General features: G+C 51.4%; 2 protein-coding genes across 3 annotated transcripts in view; both read right to left on the bottom strand.

The window, feature by feature from the left end:
- AATF (apoptosis antagonizing transcription factor) overlaps window positions 1-1740 on the bottom strand; it is a 46079-nt gene extending 44339 nt beyond the window's left edge. For both annotated transcript variants that reach the window (XM_030462613.1, XM_030462614.1), the window contains exon 1: window positions 1634-1740. In XM_030462613.1, coding sequence (XP_030318473.1) covers window positions 1634-1718 — 85 coding nt within the window. In that variant the 5' untranslated portion in view covers window positions 1719-1740. The remainder of the gene's footprint in view (window positions 1-1633) is intronic.
- Window positions 1741-10485: 8745 nt separating this feature from the next.
- LHX1 (LIM homeobox 1) lies at window positions 10486-14487 on the bottom strand. Its single transcript, XM_008491255.2, has 5 exons — window positions 14189-14487; window positions 12870-13096; window positions 12257-12534; window positions 11478-11643; window positions 10486-10993 (listed from the first exon to the last, which is right to left on the bottom strand). The coding sequence occupies exons 1-5, from the start codon at window positions 14356-14358 to the stop codon at window positions 10614-10616; spliced, it is 1221 nt and encodes a 406-aa protein (XP_008489477.1). The 5' UTR covers window positions 14359-14487; the 3' UTR covers window positions 10486-10613.
- Window positions 14488-16110: the final 1623 nt, after the last annotated feature.

Raw genomic sequence — 16110 nt, 5'->3', positions numbered from 1 at the left:
ATACTCCCTCCTTATTTTCACTCATGTGCAAGACACCCTGTATGCAAAATTACAGGGTTAGCTTTGTTCAACCAACTGAGTAATCCAACTGGCTGAACATTGCTAAGTGCTCTTTTAATGTCTCTTTGGAAACGTTAATGCCTCTCATGTAGTGTTTACTTGAGGCAGGGGGGAAGCAGGAAAAAAAAAATCTCTTGTTCATAATCAAAGCAACAGGATGAGGTGTAAATGCAGCTACAGGAGGATGGCAAGATGCTCAGCACCAAGGAATGACTGGGCAAGAGGGGCTGATGCAGAATGACCTCTAGCACGTGATGGATCTCCTGGTGCTTTCAGTCTTGGCACCACTGAAGTGTGAAGTCAGAAACTAAATCACGATTACTAAAATGGGAAAACACCTCTGCTGGCTCCATTCATTTCCTCAGTGGTTAGTAAGATGTTGCTTACAAGATACCACTGGTATAGAAGAACCAGGTTAGCTGGTTCACCATGACTGGTGCCCAGTACCTCCTACAGCCAACCAGTCAGTCTGGGAGGGTTAACTGGTTATCTCAAGAGGTGAATGCAGGACCCTGGAGACAGGTCCTGACCATGGCTTGGCTGGGGAGGGCAAGTCAAGGAAATGGCAGGCACCAGCCTGGAAACTTAGATTACACCACCATTTACACACACCAAGAGACGAACGCCTCAAAAATCATAACTAAAGCAAAAAGAGCTGGATTAGAAGGGTTAAGTTGGTAACTGCTGTGTCCTGCTGGGAGCACCCAGGGCCCGAGGGGTCTCATCCCCAGGGCTGCTCCACTGTGTCCTGCGGGTTTATGCCTCTTCTGGAAGTTTCCAGCCGGATCCTCTGCCCACAGCCCGGCTCGGGCAGCTCTGAGGGAACTGAGCGCTGGGGGTAACTCCAGCCCCAGCCTCTGAGGGAACCCCAAGCCTGGAGAGAACCCCGAGACCGGAGACAGCCCTGAGGTAAACCCGATCCCGGCCCCTCAGGTAACCCCGATCCCGGCGGTATTCCTGAGGTAATCCCGGTCCATGAGGTATCCCTGAGGTAACCCCGGCGGTATCCCTGAGGTAACCCCGGTCCATGAGGTATCCCTGAGGTAACCCCGGCGGTATCCCTGAGGTAACCCCGGCGGTATCTCTGAGGTAACCCCGGCGGTATCTCTGAGGTAACCCCGGTCCATGAGGTATCCCTGAGGTAACCCCGGCGGTATCCCTGAGGTAACTCTGGCCCCTGAGGTAACCCCGGCGGTATCCCTGAGGTAACCCCGGCGGTATCCCTGAGGTAACTCTGGCCCTGGCCCCTGAGGTAACTCTGGCCCCTGAGGCAACCCCGATCCCAGCCCCTGAGGTAACCCCGATCCCGACGGTATCCCTGAGGTAACCCTGAGGTAACCCCAGTCACCCTTATGGGCGCGGTGCGATGGTCCCAGCACCCCTCAGCATGGGGACACCCGGAGGAACAGCGGGGAGCACCGAGAGGAACTCGAGCGGCTCGGGGGAGCCCCGTGTCCCGGCCCGCTGCGGCGCCACGTGCGGCCGGTCCGGCGGCGGCAGCACCCAACCCGCTCTGTCCCGGCCCGGCCCCGGTTGCCGCGGGTATTAAACCCTCCTCCCGGCCCTCCCTCACCTTCCTCCCCATCGTCTTCGGGGTCGCGCAAGCTGGGCCGGGGGTTGAGCAGCTCCTCCAGCTGCTGCGCTAAGGGCGCCGCCATCTTGTGAAGGGAGGAGGCAGGGAGGGAGGAGCGGGGCCCCACGTGGGGCGGGGCCTGCGGGGTCCTAATGCCCGCCCGGCCCCTCGGGCAGCCCAGGAGCGCGGCCTCCTCCACCCCCCGGCATTAAGGGGGGATAATTACTAATAATTATTATAATAAATACGTATTCCTAATAATAATAATTTTATGCACTGGGGGGTTGGGGGAATTGGTGTTTCCGCAGTGCTCTGGTGCCCAGCAGCACTGGATAGGAGTGGTGTAAAAGCCCCGCTCCATAACGCAGATCTCACAGCTCTGTCTTCACCCCAAGGCTGCGCTCACAGCACCAAGGGATGAACTCAGTTATTGCTTTTCTTGTCCCATACATGTCCCCCCACATTGTCCCATCGTGTGGAAGCCAGGGTTCTTGGCTTACCCCCAGTCCCTGTGTAGCTGGTGGATCCTGACACCAGGGTTACACCAGACGGATCCTTACACTGAGGTTACACCAGATGGATCCTTGCACCAGGGTTACACCAACCTCAGCGAATCCCCCCCAGCACCAAAGCTCCCGGGGTGGTTTTGGGCAGCTCTGGCCCAGAAATGGCAGCGAAGTGAGATGCAGAGTGAGCTGAGAGTGTGCAGCACAGGTTCTCATGGGCTTGGCTACTGACAGCTTCTCCTGGTGGCCTTGTGGGCTCGGGTGGCCACAAAACCACAGGATTCGACCTAGAACTGGGGAACAGCAAAGGAGGGCTGACACGTTTTTTGTTACAAGGGAGCAGGGTCCCAAGTCAGAGTCTCCTATCAGTGCTGCAGATGTCGGTCTGCACTTCCCGATGAGCAGCTGCAGGGGGTCAGCCTGGACCCCAGGATTCTGGTTTTCCACAGCCAGCCTCGGGATTCCTCCTGGGAAGGGGCCAGCACCAAGCTGCAAACTCAAGTTGGGTACCAGCTCGGGCCCGAGCTCGGAGCCAACCCCTGCAGGCAGCTCCTTCATCCCCTCCCCGTCCACACAAAACTCTTCCCCAGTTCCTGACCCTTCTTGAGGTGCTGTAGGAATGAATCCAGCCCGGATCTGTTCCCGGGAAGCGGGCCCAGGTGCAGGCAGACGGCTCTCCTACAGAGGGCAGAGGAATATCGCGCATCGGCACCGCCGGCAGCAGCTCCGCGGCGGCACCGCTCGGGAGGGACCCGGGGGGCACCGGGGATGGAGGCGACAGAGAGACCCCCAAACATCTGAGCCCCCTCTCAGACCCCCCCCATAAACCCGCACGGTGCCACACACTGCGGAGACACCGCGGAGTTCAGTGTCCATAGAAACCCCGATGTTTGCTGAAAACGCACATTTTCACCCCAAACCGAAGCCCTGGAGCTGCCGAGCGTTCCTATTGCAACTTTATTTTGTGGTTTGTGTTTGTTTTAGCAGGGCCTGACAGCTGTAATGCTCTGTGGTCTGTGCCGGGGGGCTGCTGCTGCTCCAGCACTGCTCATTTCCCATTTTATTATTTCCCTAAAACGTGGGGTGTATAAAAATGAAGCTTCTGAAGCAGATGATGTGTTCAGTGTTTCTCCCCTGCCTTTCCTCCCAGATTTTTCTTCCTCTGAGTTTGTAGATTTTTGTTTCCTGAGGAAAAGGTGCCACTAGGAACCAAGGGAGGAGCCTGGAGAAATAAATCTATAGAAAATGAAATAGCAGAAAGAAGTGCTTACCTGAACAAGTTACTCAGCAGTAAGTAACCACTCACCTACCCAAAGAATTAGTGTCAAGACCCCCCTGCAGAATTGCATTTCCAAAGCTCTGCACCCTAACAGAGTGAAAAAGGGCTGTTCTGTAACCTAACAAATAAAAAATGGCCCTGTTAATAATCAGAGAGAAGCTTTTAATGGTGGTTAAATAAAACATACCAAATATAATTAATAAAAATGCACAGCAAGTTGCATTAGTCCTTTGGAGTAAAATATGGGCTTCTTGAAGTCAACAGCATTGTTGCCACTCGGGGCAGTGAGATCAGGATTTCACCCACAGAGACTAAAAGGGAAAATCACTCAGTGCAAACCCAAAGCCAGCAATGCATTAAAATTCACCTGTGTACAGCTGGAAACTTGAGTTCCTCTGACAGGGCTTAGAGACCCATTTCTTCTCTCCTGTGCCCCTCACTTGTCTGTGTGCAAACCAAACTGTTTTTGATAAGGAGATTCAGTCAACATCAACCAACACCAGCCAGAAAATGCAGTGTATGGAAGTCATGGGTTGTTAAAATATTTCACCAGCAGAGTCTCTCCCTCCTCACTGTTTATTCTCTCTCTTTGGCCTTCCACTTAGCCGGGTAATTAAATCAGACTCTCAGGCTGGGTTTTAATTTCTGGTTCACATGCCCTCAAACCACGCTGCTGTGGCTTGGACTCATAATCATGCAGGGGAATATTTGTACAAAAATTATATCAATACATTTTAATTTAAGACAATCATGAAAGCCTTTTTATGCATCACAGTACGTTCTGTAAAACCCTCTGCTGTTTATAAACTGGAAGCAGAAGCCATCAAACTCACTGACATAATTTCTATGGCATTTTTGCCTCTTAATTTTACTTTTTATTTACATGCTCATTTGCCAAAATGGAAATAACACCCTAAACACAGAACAGATAAACAAGTGACTTGGGAATAGACTGCTACAAAAAAAAAAAAAGAAAAAAAAAGAAAAAAAAAAAAGGAATAAAGCATTTTTCATTTTTCATTGCTCACACTCAGCTCCTTTTGCTCCTCTGTATTTGTGGAGCTCAGCACCTTTTAGGAAATTGTCAGACTAGATGGTGGCTTTGGCAGGGACTGTGTCACCCTTGTGTGTCTGCACACCTGCAGGCTATTGCTATGGACCCGTTTTTTCAGAGCATTTCTTTACTTAAGCATTCTAAAGGCAGCACCAAGTCTGGGGGATGGAGCCACCCAGGCACCCATCTGCCAGGGCTTCCCAGGAACAGCCACAGGAGTCCAGAGTCTCCTCAGCTGGATTTAATTGGATTGCAATATAAGGATGTGACCCACACAAGGAGGACCCCAGGCTACCCCAAAACAGCAGCGAGCTGGGGCTGAGCTTATCTTTCCAACACTTTGGCTGGCAAATGGGATTTTCCAAGCTGGCCTTTTTCACTTTCACTATTTCATGTTAAGATCTCCTCTTAAAATCAGCAAGGCAAGTGAAAAAGAGGGAAAAAAAAAAAAAAGAGAAAAAAGCCCAGAACATTTGAAGCAGGAAGGAGCACACATAAAACCCACGCACTAAAACAAACTACTTAACGGGGAATTTAGATTATGTACATTAAAAGCCACATTCCTTATAAATATTTATTACTGTTTTTACCTCCATCTTTTTTATTTACATGAGTATTTCTGATATTCCTGACCCATCACTCGTGCAGAAAACACAACTGTTTTATGAATTTAATCAACCTTTAATTGCTCTCGCAGCTAAAAATACAATTAATACGATGTGCCTGAAGAGATGCCCAGCCCAAAGATGCTTCCAGCAGATAACAATTCTAACGGTCACCCAGAGATTTAAAAACTAGAAGAAAACCTTTTTTAGACAAAGCAAGAAAAAAAACTAATCTATTTTTCAGCCATAAAATCAGCCCTGGCCAGCACAGAGCCGCTCACTGAGCCCGTGCCACCAGGCACTAATCCCCACCACACCTCACCCTGCCTCTGCCTCCTGCTCTCTGGATGCCAGGGGAGTGTTTTCCAGCTCATGTTTATCCATGCTGCATGGCAATTCCCGTGCCACACAGGGACCATTCCACAGAATCACACCAGACCTGTCCCGTGAGCCTCGGGCGTCACCCCAAGCCACGGGAGATGCCAGCAGCCTCTCTAAAGGCTCTAATACCACTTCTGCCTTTAGAAAACCAATCCAGGGGGGGAAAAAAAAAATAAATCTAATTCTCACAGTTACCAAAAACGCTCCTGAAACAGTGAACCAAATGCCATCAGCACGGAGCTGGCCCTGGGTTTGCAGCAGGCTGTGACAGAGCGAGGGGACAGCAGCAGTGCCCGACCCCAGGAGCCTCGTGTGGGGCTGGAGGATGCCCAGCCTCCCAGACCCCCCCTGCCACCCCCGGGGTCAGGGGTCCCAGGTGGCAGCTCCCAGGGAGCTCAGGTGGTGCCCTAGGAGCAGTTCACCCCGGGCACAGAGGGCTGAGCAGCTGAAGGTCACCTCACTGTAAAGCCACCTTGACTCCCTGGTCTCTGCATTTAATGAATGGAAAACTCTCCAGACAACAACAAATTCCACATCCTGAGCATCACCCCGTGCTCCAGAGTTAAAAGCACCACCAAGAGTATTGACAGAGGAACAGAAGATGGCAATCCCAGGAGGACTTATAAACAAAATATATTTACAGTGGTCCCGTTCATTTAATTTATAATTTAATGGATATTTTGTTGGCCTGAGGAATGCTGAGCACCCCAAAGCCACGGAAGACACAAAGAAAACACCTTCCAGAACCTGCTCCAGCATCACAATTCCCTGTTCCCAGCTCAGCATCATCAACCACATTTAAAGATACATTTCAGCTGTTTAATCTTAATATTTCTGAATTTACCTATTAAGGGAAGTAAAAGAGGCTGCAAATGCTTATATGGAACATGCAAAGTTAAATACAACACTTTTGTTGAGGGGAAAAAAATCTAGGCAAAAGGAACCATTCCTGAGAAGACACTGCAAGATCTGCAACTTCCAAGGATGCCCAAAATCTGTGACTTGCCAGTGATATGTAAAAATGACATTTATATATTTGTATCTTGTACCTGGGTGCACACACCTATATTAAAACAATAGACACCATTTGCCTACCAATTGCAATTCAGGTCTATTCTTACTCCTGGGATACAGATCTTGGCCTGAGTGAGCAACCAGGGTGGAGGAGAAGGGTGGGGAGAGCAACACACGGGGACAGTGCAGGGGGACAGGGGACACCAGCATTTTGGGCCAAAAGCAGAGCTGTTGGGGCACTGGAAACTCCCGGTATTTAAAAACCACTTTGATCAGCCTTCAAAACATCTCCTTCAGCTCAGGAGTTATACTTACAGTGTTTGCCTTGGACCTTCCTCCTGCTCAGTGGGGACACGGGGGGCTTGCACAAGTCCTCATCCTTGCACCGTTACACCCGGAGCTCGCTGGTCCCTGCTGGGAGGGCACCCACTGCTCACCCTGCCCACGGCCATGGGTGCCAGGGGAGGTTTCACATCACCAGAGGCTGCAGCTCCTGCTGGGACACACGAACCAGGAGAAAGTCACTGGAACCAGCAGCAGTCAAGGAAGGAAAGATCAAAAGAGAGTCATTACATCTTAAAAAAAACAACCCACAACCCCAAACCCCCTTTCCAAACTACACCACACACCCCTGCAGATGCACGCGGCGTGGCCATGGTCCTGAGGTTCAAAAAAAATAAAGAAGAAGAGGAAGATGTCAAATCCAGCCAAGCAGCAGTAGCTTTCCAGGCCCTTCTCCCACAGCCCTCTCTTCACCCCAGGAACGCCGCTGAAGTCAATGGAAATGCTCTTGTAAACAAGGACTTACAAGAACCCGACGTGACAATGATTTCAAAAGGAGTTTTGACTGTGCAATTGTTGCTGGATTAGGGTCTTCAGAAACACCCAGCTCGCTCTGGAGAGCTCAGAATTCAAATCTGCAAAGTGCTGGGGGCCTCCGGAACGGATCCTGGGCTGCAGGGAAGGACCCGCTGAGCCCTGAGCATGGGAACGGCTCCTGGGCTCCTCCTGAAGATGGGCAAAACCCCTACAAGAGATGGGAGCAGTGAAAAAATACAGGTTCTGCTCCCTGCCTTCTATAAACCACTGACCTAACCTGGACAGCATCACTTCACTGCCTAAATGAACAGGGAACAAGTTGGATAAACACTTCGTTACCAAAAGGGGAGGGGAAAAAAATAAAGAAAAAAAAAAAAAAAAAGATAAATAAAAGAATAAAATGCGCTTGGCAGACACATTTTGTACAAAATAAGCTGATTTGGTGAAATTCTCATGTCAAAGAATTGATTCACAGAGCAGCAGTGCAAGCAGCAATATTTATCAACAGTGCTCACCCAGCTACCTAAAAGTTTGTGCTAAATAATCACCCATTACTTCACGTATATAAATGCAAACCAGGCAACAAAACATGGCACCAATACAAAAGACAAATGAGTTAGACACAGAGCCCAGGATTTTAAGAAATCTCCCCCGTATTTAATAAAGCATGAATTTTTTTAGAAACACTAACAGATCCTTTTTAATCTTTATATTCTCATATAAGACATTTTGTGTTTAAAGTGAACTATTGCTTCATCTAGGTGGCCCCTCTGCTGGGCACAGAAACTAGGCTGGGAACAAAATGAAAAAATCATCATTGAAAATTACAAATCACACAACTTTAAAGCATTTTGATAATTTGTTTTTCCCCCTCAGTCCACAGAGAAAACTAACTGAATCACTGGGGATGTCTGTGGTTCAGCGTCAACTTCTGCATCTATGTAAAATAAATAAAGAAGCCAGAGTCAGGAGCAGTTGAGAGACAGAGGAAAATATGCAATTACAGCTCATCCCATTCTATTAGCTCAGCAGGAGGAAAACATTTAAACCAGAGACGTTCGGAACCGACCCCAGTTCTCTGCTCTGACACAGCTCAAAGTCCTCTCGGCAGCAGTCAGACTTTTCCTTTTGAAGACCTGAATATTTGGGTTTCTGCAACCATTTATAATTAAAACATTAAATCTGCCATTTCACAAGGTTCTGGAATAATTTTTTTTGTTTGTTTTCTTTCATTTTTCTCCAAGAAAATGAGTAGGTATCTAGTGCACAGTAAAATATTTCCCCCGCTGCCCTTCAGAGAACTCCAGCTACACCACAGGCTATGAAACAATTGACTTGGTAGCAGCTCTAAAAAAAAGATTCAAATTATTTCTATGACATTGAGGTTATGCTGTGTTGAAAAGCATTCAGTTAGGGAAAACAAAAAAACAAAACAAAAAAAAAAAAAAGGAGAAATCACCTTTGGAGAATTAATTTAAGTAAAAAAAAAAAAAATGACAGGATCATCCTTGCATGTGTTTTACACTTACAATACATTTTCCTTTATGCATAAAATAAGCATTCTGAATCTGATTTAGCACAGACCAAGAAGAGCTCTGTACATTTAACAATTTGAGTCGGTTCCAATGTTGGGATTTCCTGGCACACAATAACACAAGGTTCTGTGGCTGGGAGGAGGCGGGAGCTGCCGCTCGCTGCACCCACACCAGGGCTCAGGCTCCCTCCAGAGCAGAAGAGCTGGACAGGATTATCACCAGAGTGGATCAGTCTTTCTCAGGGCTATTTTACTCAAGAGAATCCATTTTAAAATTGCTTAAAACATCAAATGAAACACGAGTTATCTAAACATCAGATTTTCTAATTTTATTAAAAACGCACAAATTTTATCCAACATGTTTTCTTTCATACAGTGAATGGTCTAATATGCACTGGAGGTCACACAAGCTTAGGTTTAATAGAACAATAAAAGACATATGAGAAATTTAATATATAAAGAAAAAAGTAGCAGCTGTTGACTGCATATTTGACCATAAAATTTAAATATTTTGGACTTTTATTTTAAAGACACAAAAATAAAACCTGTGTGGGTCTATATAAGTCATATTAACAATTCCATGAATGTTCAACAGGACTAAAAATTAGCAAAGATGTTTGCTTGTTTGTTTCTTTTTTAACCTTGTAACACTTTTTTAAACACCTTCTCGGGTTGCTGGTGCAAAGCACCTTACAGTATTTGTGCTATATATTTACTTTATTTGGCAACTGTCTGGGTTTTGTGGGTTTTTTTTTTTTCTTTGCCTTCTGTAAACAACACCTTTTACAAACTAGCACAGTGAACCACAAGCCCTGCAATCTGTTATAACATCTACAGAAAAGAAAAGGAACTATTTTGGTTGGTTGCTCAAAATATTTTGCTTTTGAACAAGAGGTTCTAAAACAGGATTTATTAGTAAAACATTGAACTCCTGAATTTAACATTAGACGTAAACAGTTGACTGTTTTTAGTTCAATAGAGTCTTTTTGTTTAGCTTTTCTCTCTCTGTGAAGGTAGAATACTTTTTGTTTGTTTGCTTTTTTCAAGTCATTTTCGTTAGAGGTCTGGGAGGTGACCTTTGCTAGGATGAGGAGGTTTTGTACAAGTAGCTTTGTGAAGGTAGAAGAGTTGGTGCTGAGGGCTTAACATTTAGGATTTGCTATTTTGGAAAACAAAATTTAAAATTAAAAAAAAGGAAAAAAAAAAAGGAAAAAAGAAAGTTGTCCCACCTGGTAGTCAGCAGGCTGAAATGGCTGAAGCTAAAAAGAGTTTCTTGTGTTGTCGAACTTTCTGAGAGACAAAAAAATTAACAAACAAATTCAGAATGCCAGAACCATCCTTAACCAGGAACGCTAGAGTTCTTGAAGCTTTTTTTTTTTTTTCCCCTTTTCTTTGACCTTTCCTTCATTCAATTATTAATTTTTTTTTTTTTTTGTTTTGTTTTTTTAAATGAGAAGTTTCTAAGGATTGTGGCTCTTAGGATGACATCCAACAGGGTAATCACACTTACGCCATCCTAGGGTATGGCAGCACTTTACTGTACAGCTTCACCAGTTTCTTTGTCAATGGTACAAAAAAAGTCCCCTTGCTTGTTTGACACAACTGTAACAGGAAGATTGTCCTGGTCTAGAGCAAAGCTTGCCTTGGAGAGCCTTGGATTCAGTTCATTCCCAAGGTAATATTGTCTTAGGGCAGGAGAGATGTTATATTTAATTCATTTCTGTACACCATAACAAATAAGCAGATTAGATGATCATCAACTTACTTAAGACCCAGTTTGTTTTAAAGCTACCACACAGCTGCTTCGTTCATTTCTGGAGGGTGGGACAAGTGATTGCCATAGTTAGCACCACCGTTGACCGATATCGATGAAAACGGAGGACTGGGACCAAAAACTTCTGCGGACATGGAGTGCAAGGACCCGGGCAGGTTGGGTTCGGGGCTGGGCGAGTCTCCTGGGGGGTGTGACATGATGTCAGTGAAGCGCTGAGCCTCACTGGAGGGGTGATGTCCGGGCAGGGGGTGATCCAGGGCCCCCAGGGGGGTGCCTGACGGCCCCGAGGAGGGCACGAACGGGAGATCCACGGGGGTCTGCGCTTGAGATGAGGGAGGTCCTTGTGGGAAGAAATCGTAATTGCTTCCAGGGCCGTAATACTCGCTCTGATAATCTGGCGGGCAAGGAGAGACAGCAGGAAGGTCACACACCAGGCAAAGCGACCAGCTTGGAAAATACACGGCGGTGCCTCCAAATGTCACCTGGGTGCCACCAAATGTCACCCGGAGCTCGCTGAACCCAAGGGGGAAACGTGCCAAAGGCTTGGCCGATTCCCGGGGATACCCTTCCAGCGAAGCCCGGGAGGAACCACCCAAACCAAACAGCGAGGGCTGCAAAAACGCTCCCGGCTCGGCAGCGGCATCCCGGGGACAGTCAAGAACCGGCCCCGCGGGCTCCGAGGGGCGAGAAAACCCGACCACAGCCCCGGGGAGGAGGGAGATGGACGGCACCGGTATGTGCGGGGGTAGCTGGCCCCGGTGTTGGGGGGAAATAGCTCCGGTACAACGGGCAGCGCTGGTCGGTGCCGAACGCAGGGAGCGGGCGGGGGGTGCGTGCACCCCAAGGCGGGGAGCGGGAAGGGGAAGCGCGTTACCCACCTCCGTAGAAGGAGAAGGGCCCGTTGGGGATGAGCTCGCCGGGCTCCAGGCGGTCCACCAGCGGGCGCATCCTACGCGGGCTGCGGAAGAAGGCGTGCCGGCGGGCTCCCAGCGCGCTCAGCTGCTTCATCCTCCGCTCCTTGGAGCGCCGGTTCTGGAACCAGACCTGGGCAGGCGGCGGGGAGAGGTACCGGTCAGAGCAGCCCCGACCACGGGGGATCCCGCTTCCGGCAGCCCCGGTCCCGCCGCGGACAATCTCCCCCCTCCCGGTCTCCTCCGCCCGGCCCCGTTCCCGTTGCTCCCGTTCCAAACGGGACCGGGCGCTCCCCGCCGCCCGCAGCTCGGCGGTTGCAGGTCAAGAATGATTGAGTTAATTCTTATTACCCTGACAAGATTACTCCTAATTACCCTCACACTGAGACTCTCCAATCTAACCTCGTCTTTAATGGTCCTTTAACCCCCCATTACCCCCAGCGCTGCGGGTTTATAAACCTTTTAATAATTCCAGCGCATTGTCATTCTTATTTATCCATTAACCCCTCACATTTATGCTTATTAATTTCGATGCCATTTACAGCTTCTTTAGGACTGTTTCTAAAAGCAACCGGCAGCTCTGCCGCCGCCGGCTGACCCGCGATGCGGGAGAGGAAGGGATCGGGCGCTCAAAACGATTTAAACCACCGGCGGGACTTGTCCCGGCCCTGAAGTGCGGGGCTCAGCCCCCCTCCCCTCCCCGCATCCCCCGGAGCAGCAGAGGTCCCCCCGGGGGCCGTCGGTACCTGGATGACCCGCATGTTGAGGCCGGTCTCCTGGGCCAGCTGCTCCCTGATGTGCCGGGTGGGTTTGGGGGTGGCCGCGAAGGCGGCTTTCAGAGTCTCTAGCTGTTTGGCTTTGATGGTGGTGCGGGGTCCCCGCCTCTTGGCCCCCAGGTTCTGGTCGTCGTTTTCGTTGCTTCCCGTTTCCTTGTCGGAGACGTTGGCGCTTTCCGAGTCCTTGGCGTCGTCCTGGGAGGGGTCTTGGGAGTCGGGGGACAGGCTGGGATCACTGCCGGTGGTGGCTGGGCGAGAGGAGAGGGAAGCAGGTCACGGTAAGCCCGGGGGAAACGGCGACGGGGAGAGGAGGGGAAGGAGAGGAGAAGGGAGCCGGGAGAGAGGGGTGGAGGGACGGGAGAGACGGGAGAGAAGGGAGAAGGGAGAAGAGAGAGAAGGGAGAAGGGACGGGAGAGAACGGAGAGACAGGAGGAGGGAGGTGGGAGAGAAGGGAGAAGGCAGAAGGGAGCAGGGAAAAGGCAGAAGGCAGAAGGACCGGAAGGACCAGCTCGGGGAAGGAACCGCAGAAGAGCCGGGGCCGAGCGCATCCCCGCCCCGGCCCGGCCCGGCCGCTCTCGCTCACCTGAATGCAGGCTGTTTTCTTTGGCAGTATTGCTGTTATTTAGGTAATCTTCTTTGCAGACAAACTTGTTTTCGTCTATGATGTAGAGCTCCTCGCCGGTGGAGAGTTGCTTGTTACACATCATACACGTAAAACAGTTCAAGTGAAACACTTTGCTCCGCGCCCTGCGGACCAGGTCGCTGGGGGAGATGCCCTGGGCACAGCCCGCGCACTTGGTCCCGAAACACCTGCGGGGAGAGGCCGGGCAGGGGGTCAGCAGCCGTGAGACCCACCGACAGCGGCCCCGGGGGCAAGAGCACCCCCCGCACCGCGACCTCCGGCCGCCCCGCCCCGCTTGGCCATGAGACATGAAGCAAAATAAATAAAATGTAAAAAACCACAACAAAACAGTCCTCCAGAGCGTTCTCCCTTCCTAACGATCTAATGCCTGAAATTATATATTTTAAATTATCATTAAAAAGACCCGAACCGCGCAGGGTTGCGGGATGAATTAACCACCGGGGCTGCCTGATGTTCAGGGTCCTGGCACGTTGATTAATGACATTCTAATGAACATTAAGCAGAAATTCTTATTCGTTATTAATGGGTCAAGGCCGCCCGCTGGCCGGAGGAGCCGCCGGTACCGGAGCTGGGAACCAAACCCGCACCGGCGCTCCGGTAACCGGGCCCGGGCAGCACCGGGCGCTGCGGTGTGCGGCGGGACGGGCTCCATCCCGGTCTTTACCGGGGCCCCGGGCGGGCAGAGCACAACGGGCCCGCTCCCAGCCCGGGATTGATGCCGGTTCCCGCGGGGAAAGCGGCAGCGAGAGTGTGTCGGTACCCGCACACCTCTCCATCACCCGTCGGTACTGCGGAGGGGGTTCGCTGCCCTCCGCGGCGGCCTCGGCCCGGTGTGACGGGATGCGCTGGGCCCACGGAACCGCTCAGCGAACCGCAGCGAACCCCCGGTAAATGCCGCCGCACCGGGCCCGGGACGGCCTCCCCGCCGGTCGATAGTTTGGAAGCAACTTTGGGGAACTCAAGGGGAGCCGGTGCCACCGGGAGCGGCCGGGCCTCTCCCTGCGGACCCCGACGGGGGTGTCCGGGGGTCCCTTCCCAGGGCCTGCCCCGGAGCAGCACCCGGAGGAACAGCAACGGGGTCGGGGGGCTCCGCGTGTGCTCGGGGAGGGGGAACGGGAGGGAGGAAGCGTTTGTAGGTCACAGAGAACCACGGGGGGGAACAACACAAAAAACCCCAGGCCAAACCAAACCAAACAAACAAGGGAAAAGGGAGATGACAAATGGATGCAGGGCACCGAGCAGGAGGGGCCGGTACTTACCGAAAGAAGTCGTTTTTGCAGTAAAGCTTGCCTTCTCGCGAAAAGCATTTCTCTGTCAAATTGCATTTACATTCACAGCACTGAACACACTTCACATGCCAAGCCCTGTCCAGTACATTCAACAAAAACCGGTCCAAGATTGGCCTTTTGCAGCCCGCACAGTGAACCATTGTCTTTGGTTATTTCTGGAAGTGTGGGGGTAGTGGTTTCCCAGGTGTCAAGCAAAAAACATAAAATAAAAAATAACAAATTTTTTTAAAAAAAGACGACAACACCGGCGTAGGTTTGCTTTTTTTTTTCTGCTTTTTTTTTTTCGTTTGTTTTAAAAGCCTTTGAGAGGTGAAGAAGAAAAAGAAAAGGAAGAAGAAAAAAAAAATCGTCGTTCGAATGTCCTAGGAGGGATACACAGGAGAAACCACCCACTGCCCAAGGAGACCAGAGCTTCGACACAACCGCAGAATCCCGGCCGCTACCAACCACAGCAACAATGATAATAACAATAATAATAATAATAATAATCGTGACAATAAAACAACAATGACTATAAAGATCGGCGCTCATAAAAATAAACAAAAATCAAAAATAATAATTAGGAAAAAAAATCAAAAAAACAAAAAACCAACACAACGCCAAAAAGCGAGCGTGATGAGTTTTTCTCAGGTCTGAGGTAGAGCAGTCAGGAGTCAAAGTGCTTTTCCCAAGGAGAAATCAAAAGACGAAAAAAATAAAAAAAACTTAAATAAATAAGGAGACATGGAGAGCCGTCAGCAGTCAGACGGGCTTTGGCTGCTGCCGCGGCGACATGGCCCTACGCGCCGCGGAGCGGGCCGCCGTCCTTACGCGGGGGGGGGGAAGGGGGGGCTCCGCAGCTCCTGGCTCCGTGTTCTCTCTTTCTCTCTTTCTCTCTCCTCTCTCTTTCTCTCTCCCTCGACGTCTCGGCGGTACCGTCTCACCCGGCTCCTACCTACCCCCGCGCACCGCCCTGCGCGCTACCCGCGGCGGCCTCCCGCGTCCCCGGCATCTCCCGCCGCTGCCGCCCTTTTGTTCCTCCTCCTCCTCCTCTGCCGTGCCGTGCCGGGCCGGGCCGTGTTGGGGAGGGAGAGGGCCGTGCCGGGCCGTGGCGGGGCCGGGCAGGGCAGAGAGCGGCCGCCCGCGCTGCCCGCGCCGTCCCGCGCTGCCCGCTCCGCATGTTCCCGGCAGCCTCGAGCCCGCAGCCTTATGCACCGCGCGCACACGTCACCGACCGACCCGGCCAATCGCCGGCGACAACGACGACGACCCCCCCATACACACACCCCCCGACAACAACAACCCCCTCCCCAAACCTCCACCCCCGCCGCCTCCCGCCCGCCACCGCCGCCACCGCCGGACGGGGCGTCCGCGCCCCTTTATAGAGACCGCTCCGCGCAGGGACCGACCGACCGACAGACGGACACACCGACCGACCGACGGACACACCGTCCGACAGACACACCGACAGACGGACACACCGACAAACGGACACACCGACCGACAGACAGACACACCGACCGACAGACGGCCCGGGAGCTCGCCGCAGCGGGTAGGTGTGATGGTGCTCGCGGTGTGTGTGTGGGGGAGCTGGGAGACTCGATGGGGTCTGGCACCCCCACAGAGTGACACATCCCGTATAGGGACACCGCCACCCCCTCCCCCGCCGGAGCACCGGGATGGGAAGCGGCGTCAAAGCGGATTCCCGGTTTAATGTGTGTGGATGTGTCTTCCCCCTCGCTATCATAAACGGCGGGGAAAGGTGCGGAGGGGCTCGGACCACCCCCAGGGAGCTCCGATGTGCCCGAGGGGGCCGGGCAGAGAGAAGGAACCGGGAACTTTTCGGTGATCCCGTTACCGGCGCCCCTCTAGGGCCGAGCGGCACCGCCCGCCGCTGCTGAACTCTTTTTTGG

This window comes from Calypte anna, chromosome 19, assembly GCF_003957555.1.
Source record: "Calypte anna isolate BGI_N300 chromosome 19, bCalAnn1_v1.p, whole genome shotgun sequence".
Lineage (NCBI taxonomy): Eukaryota > Metazoa > Chordata > Aves > Apodiformes > Trochilidae > Calypte > Calypte anna.
Note: the sequence above shows the minus strand (reverse complement) of the source record. Positions and strands in the feature narration are given on the sequence as shown.